Source organism: Astyanax mexicanus, chromosome 6 (genome assembly GCF_023375975.1).
Source record: "Astyanax mexicanus isolate ESR-SI-001 chromosome 6, AstMex3_surface, whole genome shotgun sequence".
In the NCBI taxonomy this organism is placed as follows: domain Eukaryota; kingdom Metazoa; phylum Chordata; class Actinopteri; order Characiformes; family Acestrorhamphidae; genus Astyanax; species Astyanax mexicanus.
The window spans coordinates 27,029,172-27,039,843 of record NC_064413.1 but is presented as its reverse complement, the minus strand read 5'-3'; the positions used below and the strand labels follow the sequence as shown (position 1 = coordinate 27,039,843).

Below are 10,672 nucleotides of genomic sequence, written 5' to 3'. Positions count from 1 at the left end.
ATATAGCATGTTTTACAAATAAATCTACCTCTCAGTTATGTTAGTTTAGTTGCCAGGGCCTCATATATGCTAACAACATAATGTAAAAAATAAAATTGTATTTTAGGTATTTTAGGATGTTTTAGGTAGAAAAATAGGATGTGCTTTAAATATAATAAAAACAAGGGAATAAACTAACAAGGGAATAGTGTCGGACCCTGAAATAGTTATTTACTTAAGTCACTTTTGTAAGTAAAATTAGGTGTTGAACAACCTGTTAAGAATACACCAGAATGCAGAAAATGGCATCTAATTCATAAGCACTTTATGGGGAAGGATCCAAAGACCATACATCCCCACCCCCCATTAAAAATGCTTCTGAAACCCCTGGGTCCCAGGTAATAAGGCCTTTATGGGTAGCCCAACTGGAAATCAAAAAGGTTTGTCCATGGGTTCCACATATGAATGTCAGTGATGGACCCCATCAAGTCTGTAATGAGACCAGGAGGTGTTAAACATGGGCCCCATCTGGGTTATTCACTGCACATGAGGCCTAAATTGGACTAACATGAGAATGAGGTTGGCTGTAATCATATGCTCAAAGACAAACACATGTAAAACATACTCAGAGCTTATACCAACCTGAAGAGGTCACAATGCCCAATTTAAAATTCCCAATTTAACCTTTGGTGTCAGACGGAATGTTGGATAAGTGGTCGTTGTCATCTTTAGGACAATTAGTCAATGAGTCAGTGTTTTATACAAAAATGTAGACCTAGTCCTGGCCTACACAGTATTCTGATTCTGACTCTACATTGAAAGTACCATCACTAAGGTTAATGTTTGTCTGGGATTTTTTTTTACCACTTTAAACTTTCTGGATAATATGCATAAATAAAAGTGTCCTTCAGTTATGTCACTAATAGCACTGCTTTGTGGCTTATGTAATTCAGACTACTATCTGGGTGCAAACTGAGCACTCTCTCGGTCAGCTGTTGTGGGTAGTGATATGCTGCAGGAGTGACCTTACTCCAGTACTCAGGGACTCAGGTTGGCCAACTGAACCAGAATTAGAACAGCAGGAGTAGTGCAGGAGTGTGGGGTTGCAGGACATGATTCACAAGCCAGAAAACGGATATTCAGATATTTGGCACCCCAAGTAAAAACATAGCCACTACTGATATCTAAATATATTCTCCTCAATTATAAATATCACTTGTAAATCCTAAAATACTCTCTTTAAAAAAGGTCACTAACCCAGCAGCAGGACCAGTATCTGCTCCTTTGGATTGCACAAGGAGGGTTGTACAATCCTACTGTTGGGTACCAATATGAAATCCATAGAGCCACTGTCTGACTGTTGGCCCCAAATTCATCCTGGTGCAGGACAATGCTCGGCCTCATGTGATCAGAGTGTGTTTAGATCAGAGCAGTTTAATTTGATTTTTAATAGAAATTTGAATCCATGTTTGAGCAATAAATAATATTTAATTGCAATTACATATTATTAATGAATTTAAAGTAGGATATCGTTTTTGGTCTGGAAATGAAACCTGTTCTCTCTTTTGTGATTTAAAGTTTAAAGGAATATTTTTCTTTCTCCTGTAAAGTGGCCAAATTTGGAGATTTTATTCCATCAGCACCAGTATAGTACTGTCTTATTGTCCTTTTAAATCACAATGTATGTTTACTTTTGCTTAGGTACAATGCTTATTAATACCCAAAAAATGTTCTACAAACTTTACATTGTTTTATGTCCACCCAAAAAAAAAAGGATCTGTGAATTTAAGCATTTCAATGTCTGTTTTACTTTTGTTGAAAGTATTAGAAACATTGTTTCATCTGAAACCAAGAGGATGCCATCAGCCCAGTGAACACAGTTCCACTGCCCCACTTCTACTCCACCTGTAGCCCATGTCAGGCATTAGGCATGGCACCAATTGGTTCATGCTTATCTTTTCCAGAGAATCCATTTCTATTGGCAATACTTCTCTACAGGGACTAGACATGTGTGTGCTATTGCACCTCTTTTTTTTTTTTTAGCAATAAGTGAAACTTAGGTAGCTGAATGCATTAACTAAAATATTGTAGATGTTTTTTTCTCATTATTACATAAACTGCTATCTCATTATTTTGAGATATTAAGTTGTTATTTTGAACAAATTAAAGTTTTTACTGACTTCAGAATAATGACTCAACTTAATAAGGTAACATCTAAAAATAATGAGACAACTTCTCAAAATAATGAAATGACCAAATTGATGATATATTAGGTATCTCAAAATTAAATGGCATCTCAAAATAAAAGATAACATCTCAAAATGTGATAGTATCGCAACATAATGAGATAGCATCTTAGAATAATGAGATTACATCTCAAAACAATGAACTAGTATCCTAAAATAACGAGAAAACCCCTCAGAATAATGTGAGAGTATCTTAAAATTAATGGAAAACATCTCTAAATTAAGATGTACCTAAAATAATGATATAATATCTTAAACTATTGGGACAGTATCTTAAAATTACTATATAACATCAAAATAATGACTTAGTATCTCAAAATGATGTCTCATTTTTATTTTTAGGAGGCAGGAATGGGCTTTAAAAAGATTAAAATGTATTGTTGTGGCAAATGTGTATCTATTTAGTCAGCTAGAAAAACTTAGACAGTAAAATTAGATAGGCCCATGTATTTTTTCCTGGGAACATTCCAAATAGTATTACAGGGGTATTCCATCGCGTTTGTTTCCGTACAGTGTAAAAGTAGATTAATAATGATTTTGAATATTGTCTTTGATGTACACAGAGTGTAAATAGCTAAAAAAAATCGAAGGTTGGGTCGTGAACCAGATAGACCACGCTGTCGTGCGGGTAATGTTGGGTGTGTTAAGTGTGGTGTGTGTGTGGTGAGTCTCGCGGGCTCCCCCGTCCGCTGCTGTAATGGTTGAGTCCACTCAGCGGTCTGTGGACAGGCTGTAGGGAACGGGCGAGGAGGAGGAATCCAACTCGGCGGAGTCCGGGTGCTGCGCTCAAAACCAGTGTCATGAAAATCCGAAAAGATTACAGAATCCACAAGGGAAAGGGAAAAGTTGGATGGTTCTGGATGTATATCAGCGCGACCAAACGGTTAAAACCTGAACAGTTCACCCAGAGGAGGTAATTTCTGTTGTTTTGGAGGGACTGCGGGGAGGTATCTAAGTAGACTGGAGCAGATTTAACTTTTGCCTGAAGTGATGAAGGAGAAGCAGCACCGCCAGCTCAACTACCAGCTCTAAAACTCAACAAAGAAGAGGAATAATGAAGACTGTGTGAGTCTGAGACCTTTTAAACTGCTGGATTCCATGTTAGCTTGTGTTTTTTGCCTCAACCCCGTTACTACGTAAGTCAGAAGTCCAGAGGGAGGAATGGGAGGAATGTGACTGTACTCCAGGAATTTGAAATAAACACTGAGCCTCTGTAGCAGACCTGTCTTCGTTTTTCTACTTAGACAATTGTGTTACACTCTTTCTGGGATTCAGTCACCTTCATTTGTCATTTAAATGCAAACATGTTGGTAGTGAAAGAGAAACATGCTCACCACCGCCTCCTGACTCTCTGCCTGCTGCTTGTTCTGTCATTCTTTGTCCCAGTCTCTTCTCTGGACTGTCCTGATAAATGTATTTGCACATCAACAACGGTAAAATGCCTTTACCAGAACTTAATATCCATTCCACAGCCTCTACCACCAAACACAACAGCACTTTTCCTCAATGGAAACAACATTACCCATCTAACTGAGGACTCATTCCCTGCTCCTCTAGAGTTTTTGACAGACCTCTATCTGTCTGGAAACCAAATAGAGCAAGTGGACCCTGGAGTGTTTGACAACTTGCCCAGTCTCCATTCACTAGACCTGAGCAACAACAGGATGCTGAATTTCAGCCCTGATGCTTTCCCAGAGAACAATAAGCTTAAGGTCTTAAACCTCAGTCGCTCTTTGTACAACGTTTCGTACACGGGCATAATTTCCAACATTTTAAAGCACAGTGTTCCTAAACTTTCCCTTCTTAACCTGTCCAGCAGTGACCTGATCCTGCTTCCAGATACCATTACCAGTTTACCTGACCTAAGCACTTTGGACTTGAGGAACAATTCAATAATCTCAATAAAAAATGTCACTTTCAGAAGTCAAGGGTTAAACCATCTTGACCTGCGGGACAACATTCTGAAGAAGATACCCAATGGGACTTTGGCCGATTTCAGCCAGATACCTGGGCTTCGACTCTACCTGGCAGATAACCCATGGGTTTGTGACTGCGTAATGAAGGACATGGTGACATGGTTACAGAAATATGATTTTGTTGCTGACAAAGTGAACTTGACTTGTGATGAGCCTCAAAAATTAAGAAACACCCCTCTCCTGCATGTTGACAAGGGGAAGCTGCAGTGCAACCTCTCTCCTTCACAGAAAGATGTTAGCCTAGAGACATCATACATCTTTCTGGGTATGGTATTGGCCCTCATCGGGGTAATATTTCTGCTGGTCCTTTACCTCAACCGAAAGGGCATCAAGAAATGGATGTACAATATCCGTGATGCCTGCAGGGACCACATGGAGGGCTACCATTACAGGTACGAGATCAACTCGGACCCTCGTCTGGCCAACCTGAGCCTCAACTCGGATGTGTAAGGAGGTTTTCAGGCTGGTCGAGATGTGTGAGGTTGAGGGGGGTGAAGTGATGTGTCTCACACAGTCGATGAACGGTGACTCAGCTCTCGATTTGCGTAGTTTCCACAAGCTTTTATGCCCTGATATGCAGTGTGCTGTGCCAGAGAGGACATTAATTGGCTTCTGCTAGGGTGGACCGGTGGTGCACGCCACCCGGCAATTTTCTGTCTGCTGATGTGTCGTGTCAAGTGTAAATGTTGTGCAATGCTGCATGAATCAAGAACTCATTATAAAAGGTTCATAAGTTCTTCTCCAGAAAGTATTTTGGGACAGTGTGGAGTGTGATGCAAGGATCTATGTAATTTTAATGAACACAAGATATGCACATTTGTTTGCTTGCAAAATGACCAACTAATTCTATGTGTCTTAACATTTTCCCCACTTTTTAAACCTTGGATAATATTTGCTCATGCTTGCATGTGTTTCTGTACTTTTTCAATGGTTGTGATATCATACTATCCACATTTGATTATCAGAGTTGTTCATTTTTATATTCACTTTTGTTGAATGGACATGGATTGACTTTTCTTACGAGTCTGAGTATGTTCTGCCGAATAAAAAGGTCTTGCATTGATCCCTCTTCTCCACTCCGGTGCTTTGCACTCCAGAGAGGAATCCGAAGCTGCTGAAACAAAAACGGGGATTAGGCATACTCTTGCACATGCATGCACTCACAAACACACACAGATAAACATTGATTCAAGTCCATGTGTTTTTTAGACAACTCTTTGAAAAAGTAGCTTTTGATCACAGACGTGAGCGACAGAAATGTTCATCTTAGTGCCACGTTTCTTTTTAATCATAATCGTAACAAATGTTTCTAAACTCATCCTCTCAAGTGTTTTTTTTTCCCTGCTTGCTGTTACCCCTCAATAATTTAAATCTGTTATCAAAATGCTGGACATTTTCCCAATAATTATGGTGGTAATGTTGAAATTATATCAATACTCATTTTTGTACTACACAATATGTATTGCAGAAGTTTGTTTTTTGAGGTTAAGTAAAAACACATGTAGGCATGTTTTTACTACATTACACTACATTGTATTAAATCTATTTAAAGGTATTGGTGTCACTCAAAATATCTCCAATTTTAGCTGTTTAACTTTCTGACATATATCTGGCAGTTGTTCATAATGTTTTGTCAAAAGGAATAGAAACGCTCCTAAATAAATTGGAATAAAACCTTTTTACACTGACTTCCAATAGAAACCACTGTATGACTGTAAAGTAGCAGTTTTGGAGATGCAAATGTTTGTGTCTGACAGCCACAATATTCTTTTTTGTTACAAAGCATTATGTTTATTCTTCAGATGATTTCCTACATACTCAAGAACATATAGTATGGTGTGATGTATGTAAGTCAATAATAATGAAAATCAGCATTGTGCAAAATCTTACTGAGCTCTTACCTAAAACATAATGTAACTAATGCTAACATTTTTGTTTTAGAAAAGTGAGAATTAAAACTGTTGACATAAAATAATGAAAATGAGTGAAGACTCATTCAGACTAAATTTATATAGTATTTCAGATTTAAACATTAAACAAACTTACACCTTTGTGAATTGTTTAAATGTAATTAGGTTAGTCAATAAAGGTTAGTCTCCCACAATGTGGAGACCACCCAAGGAGCTGTGGACCCCCACATTAGTGTTATGTATGGCTCCTGCAGCACACCATCCTGCCCAAACCATCCCCGCTCTGCAGTGCTAGGGTGAAATGTTTGTGATGCACTTAACTAAAGCTAACAATTCATTCTCTGTTAGTGCTCAGTGATTAATATTTGATGAATGCTTCTTTCACCTCTTTGTCTGCAGGATTGTTTGGATGTTCTGTGTGTGTGACCAGATGTCAGGTTTGGGTGTCATGACCTTTGACACAAACTGTTACGGGTCTCAAATGTGGAGTAATTTTGTAATTGAAGAACAGTTGTTGAGTGTTGACTGGTCAGTTACTTCACTTGACATTAGCTGTATCAAACCTGTGATCAATGCTAGTTCATCCAATCAGACCTGTTCATTGCATATTTGTGTTCTTGGCTGTTGCCAGGAGTTTCTCAGATCTCCAGTATGTCTGGTGAAACTAGAGGATGGGGCAGGGGGAGTAATATAATCTGCTTTGTCTGGAGTGTTGATGTCTCATCTTTCTCCAGTCAAGCATGGTGTTGTAGGGCAAGGACTGCTTCCTGAAGATGTAGAGTCACATCCATGGCCTGATTGCTTGTAGAAGTGTTGCTTTGAGAGTGATCTGAGGAGCAGCAGGCAAACAAATATGGCAGTCGTATAATTTATATAATTCATATAATTTATAACTTGTCTATTGTTTAAGGGTAGCAATCGTAGGGAATTTCACAATGTGCTATAAAGAGACGTTGCCCATGATGTCACACTATATTTTTATTTTGCGGTAGTTGATATATTGCTAGACAATTCTCTACCAACTGAAAAGCTTTGTGGAGGTAGCATCATGTTCTGGGGTCGAATAAAACGGGTGGAAAAAGGAAGGACTCAAAGGACCTCGAGGACTACCTAGAAACTTGAATCTAAAAGGAGATTGAGCCCAAACACAAAAAAGGTGGTTGTAGAATTAATAAAGCAGACTAATATTAAGCTTTTGGAATTAGCCTTGCCTTGCCTTGCCAAGTTCCTTACCTCAGTTGTTTTATAAAGATGTGGACTGTGTATAAAAGTCAGTTATGTGCCAGCAAACCAAAAAAAAAGCCAAGAAAAGTGTACAAATGTCCATCCAGAATCCTGCCAGGTGCTTTGTGATGGCTCCAATAAATGCCTACAAATCGCTAATGGATTTTTGTGTAAAATATCACACTACTAAACTGACACCAAACAAGCAATACATTATGACAACCTTATTGTTTTACACACATTGTTCTTTTTTCAGTTCCATTGAGCACATAGGAGCAGTTTGTAGTTTTTTGTTTCTCTGCATACATTATTATTCTCTTTTTACCCACAGGACCAACACAGAGCAGGTACTTCCTTACCTAGATGCTCCACCTTGTAGATGTAATGTCAAAGACAGAAGCTCATCTGTTTCTGCATAGTTTGTGCTGGTCATTCTCTAGCCTTTCATCAGTGGTCACATCACGCTGCTCACATGACTCTGTTGGTGGACTCTTTTTTTTGTCCACCAGTGACACTGAGGTGTTTAAAAACTCCAGCAGCACTGCTGTCTTTTATTCGCTTACACCAGCAAAACACACACTAATCAGTGTCACCTTAGTGCTGAGAATGTCCCACCACCCAAATAAGTCCTTTGGAGGTCCTGTGGGGTCCTGACCATTAAAGAATAGGGTGAAAGGAGGATAATAAAGTATGCAGAGAAACAGAAAGACTGCAGTCGATCTTTAAAGGTTTAAAGAATGTTGTTTTAGGAACCAAATTTGTTTTTTCTGTAGCGCTTTTTATTTTAAAGTGTGTAATGTCTAGTAGCAAGGTGCACAGTGACTAGACCCTTTTTGTTGTATGTATATTTTTGACCCTGTACATATAATTGTGACCATCAGAATATTATAGGATGTATGTGTTGTGTAATTTTTCAGCCCCATTGATAAAATTTCTCTTACCTAATGGCAAGTGCTTGTTAATTACTGACAAGTTTTTATATTATGTCTACAGCAATAAGCTCACAGATATTTCAGCATATAGAGGTCATACAAACCACTGCCTGTATTATTGTTGTTCACTGCTAATTGTGTCTGGTAATTTTCTTACCTGCTTTAGCAGAGGTGTGAAACTGGGCAGAGGTTGATGTTTGTATCAAATAATGACTCCTTGTGTTGGTTTTAATAGAGCTGCTGATGGCCCCCAGAGGAGAGGGCTCGGGCTACCCTCTCTAGGGGAGGAACAGGTACTCTCTATCTCATGTTTCCAGGGCGACCATCACGACCTTGCGTACTCGAGGTGGGAGGTGGCACGTGGTAGACTTTTATTAACGAGTTTGAACTGCGTACCTCATCCATGCCTGGTTGAGCAGGTGTAATTAGGGGGTGAACAATAAAGGCCTGTGTGGGAGAGTTATAAGTGCTGTAGGAGAAAGGTCGGTGTTTTACAGTTCAGACCTTACTGTCCTTGCAGTTGCTGAACTCCACTGACTACATCACTGTTTTTTTTTTTTTATTGGAATCCCTAGCAAACTCATTTGAGGTGGTATGTTATGAATATAATGTGGATTGCTGTCATAATAAGGTGTGTACACATAATATCTTCAAATTCTTTAAATTCTCATTTACAATTCAGTTTTTTAGTAGATGAAAATAAATAAAAAAAAAATTGCTAACTAATGTTTCTTTTACGTTTATGTTCAAGGGATGAAAAAAAAATAATTTAGCTATTTTTGTAGGAATAGCAGGCGGTTCTTTCAACCATACACAGGTTTTATATTACAAAAAGTAATCTACTTATATTTCTGCTGCAAGATTAAACGCAAAATATGAAAATTACTAGTTCTTTACACGTTTAAAGCCTTTCTACTAAGAATTCCCCTGAATCTCCCAGCAATGAGTAAAATTATGTGTTTTTTTTGTTCAGTGATTTATAATAATTTAGTGATATTTTTTAAAAGTTATTTAGGGTGAAGAAATAAATGCATTGCATTTTATGAGAATAGTTCTAAAAATGTTTTACCTTCGTTTTACTATCATATACAAAGAAGTAAAGACAAGTAGTCATTTTGAAAAACAAATAAAAAATGGTTCCTTTTGCCAATAATAAATACTGTGGACAAGACAGCTTTGTGCTCCATTTCACATTAGAGCCACTTGAACTTGAAGATAAAACCTGATTTAAAATGAATGTTTCACACAGAAATTCTCAGGTATTGACGAGTACTCTATAATGGTTGTGTTTTTGAAGCCACACAGCACATTCTCCTTGCACTTTCCCAGTGCTAAGGGAATAACGTGATGTGTGTATTGCGGGTCAGCAGAGATTTCCTACACTCCCTTGGCAAAAGGCCCTGAGAACTCATGGCAAAATCTACAAGGATGGAAGAAGAACCTTCGAAGGAGACACCTACAGTCATATGAAAAAGTTTGGGCACCCCTATTAATCTTAATCATTTTTAGTTCTAAATATTTGGGTGTTTGCAACAGCCATTTCAGTTTGATATATCTAATAACTGATGGACACAGTAATATTTCAGGATTGAAATGAGGTTTATTCTACTAAAAGAAAATGTGCAATATGCATTAATCCAAAATTTGACCGGTGCAAAAGTATGGGCACCCTTATCATTTTATTGATTTGAATACTTTTAACTACTTTTTCGCTGACTTACTGAAGCACAAAATTGGTTCGGTAAACTCATTGAGCTTTGAACTTCATAGCCAGGTGTATCCAGTCATGAGAAAAGGTATTTAAGGTGGCCAATTGCAAGTTGTTCTCCTATTTGAATCTCCTCTGAAGAGTGGCATCATGGGCTCATCAAAACAACTCTCAAATGATCTAAAAACAAAGATAACAGTTGTTCAGGGGAAGGATACAAAAAGTTGTCTCAGAGATTTAACCTGTCAGTTTCCACTGTGAGGAAAATAGTAAGGAAATGGAAGACCACTGGGACAGTTCTTGTTAAGCCCAGAAGTGGCAGGGCTTAACAAGAACTGCCCCTGTGGTCTTCCATTTCCTTACTATGTTCCTAAAAATGATTAAGATTAATAGGGGTGCCCAAACTTTTTCATATGACTGTACCTATAATGATATACAGCTCACTGGATCCAAGTTATAAGGCAGGCCTAGCACTGCCTGTGTTTAGATGTACTTGACAATTTAAAAACTGCAGAAAATCAGATAATGTCAATAATCCGATCATCAGGTTGGGAGTAAGTGAGAAAAAGGGTAAACTCCTGGTTTACATGAGTCAGGCAAAAATCAGATGTTTACTTGTAATTTGCCAGTAATCTCACAGAAGCATGTGACATTAAAATTTCTGCAAAATGTAGATTGTTTTTCTGGTTTTAACCTT

General features: G+C 38.1%; 1 protein-coding gene across 1 annotated transcript; it reads left to right on the top strand.

The window, feature by feature from the left end:
* The first annotated feature begins 2,851 nt into the window (after nucleotides 1–2,851).
* On the top strand, nucleotides 2,852–5,264 carry tpbgb (trophoblast glycoprotein b). Its single transcript, XM_007257269.4, has one exon. It carries the CDS (start codon nucleotides 3,530–3,532, stop codon nucleotides 4,649–4,651), a length of 1,122 nt encoding a protein of 373 aa, XP_007257331.2. The 5' UTR covers nucleotides 2,852–3,529; the 3' UTR covers nucleotides 4,652–5,264.
* Nucleotides 5,265–10,672: the final 5,408 nt, after the last annotated feature.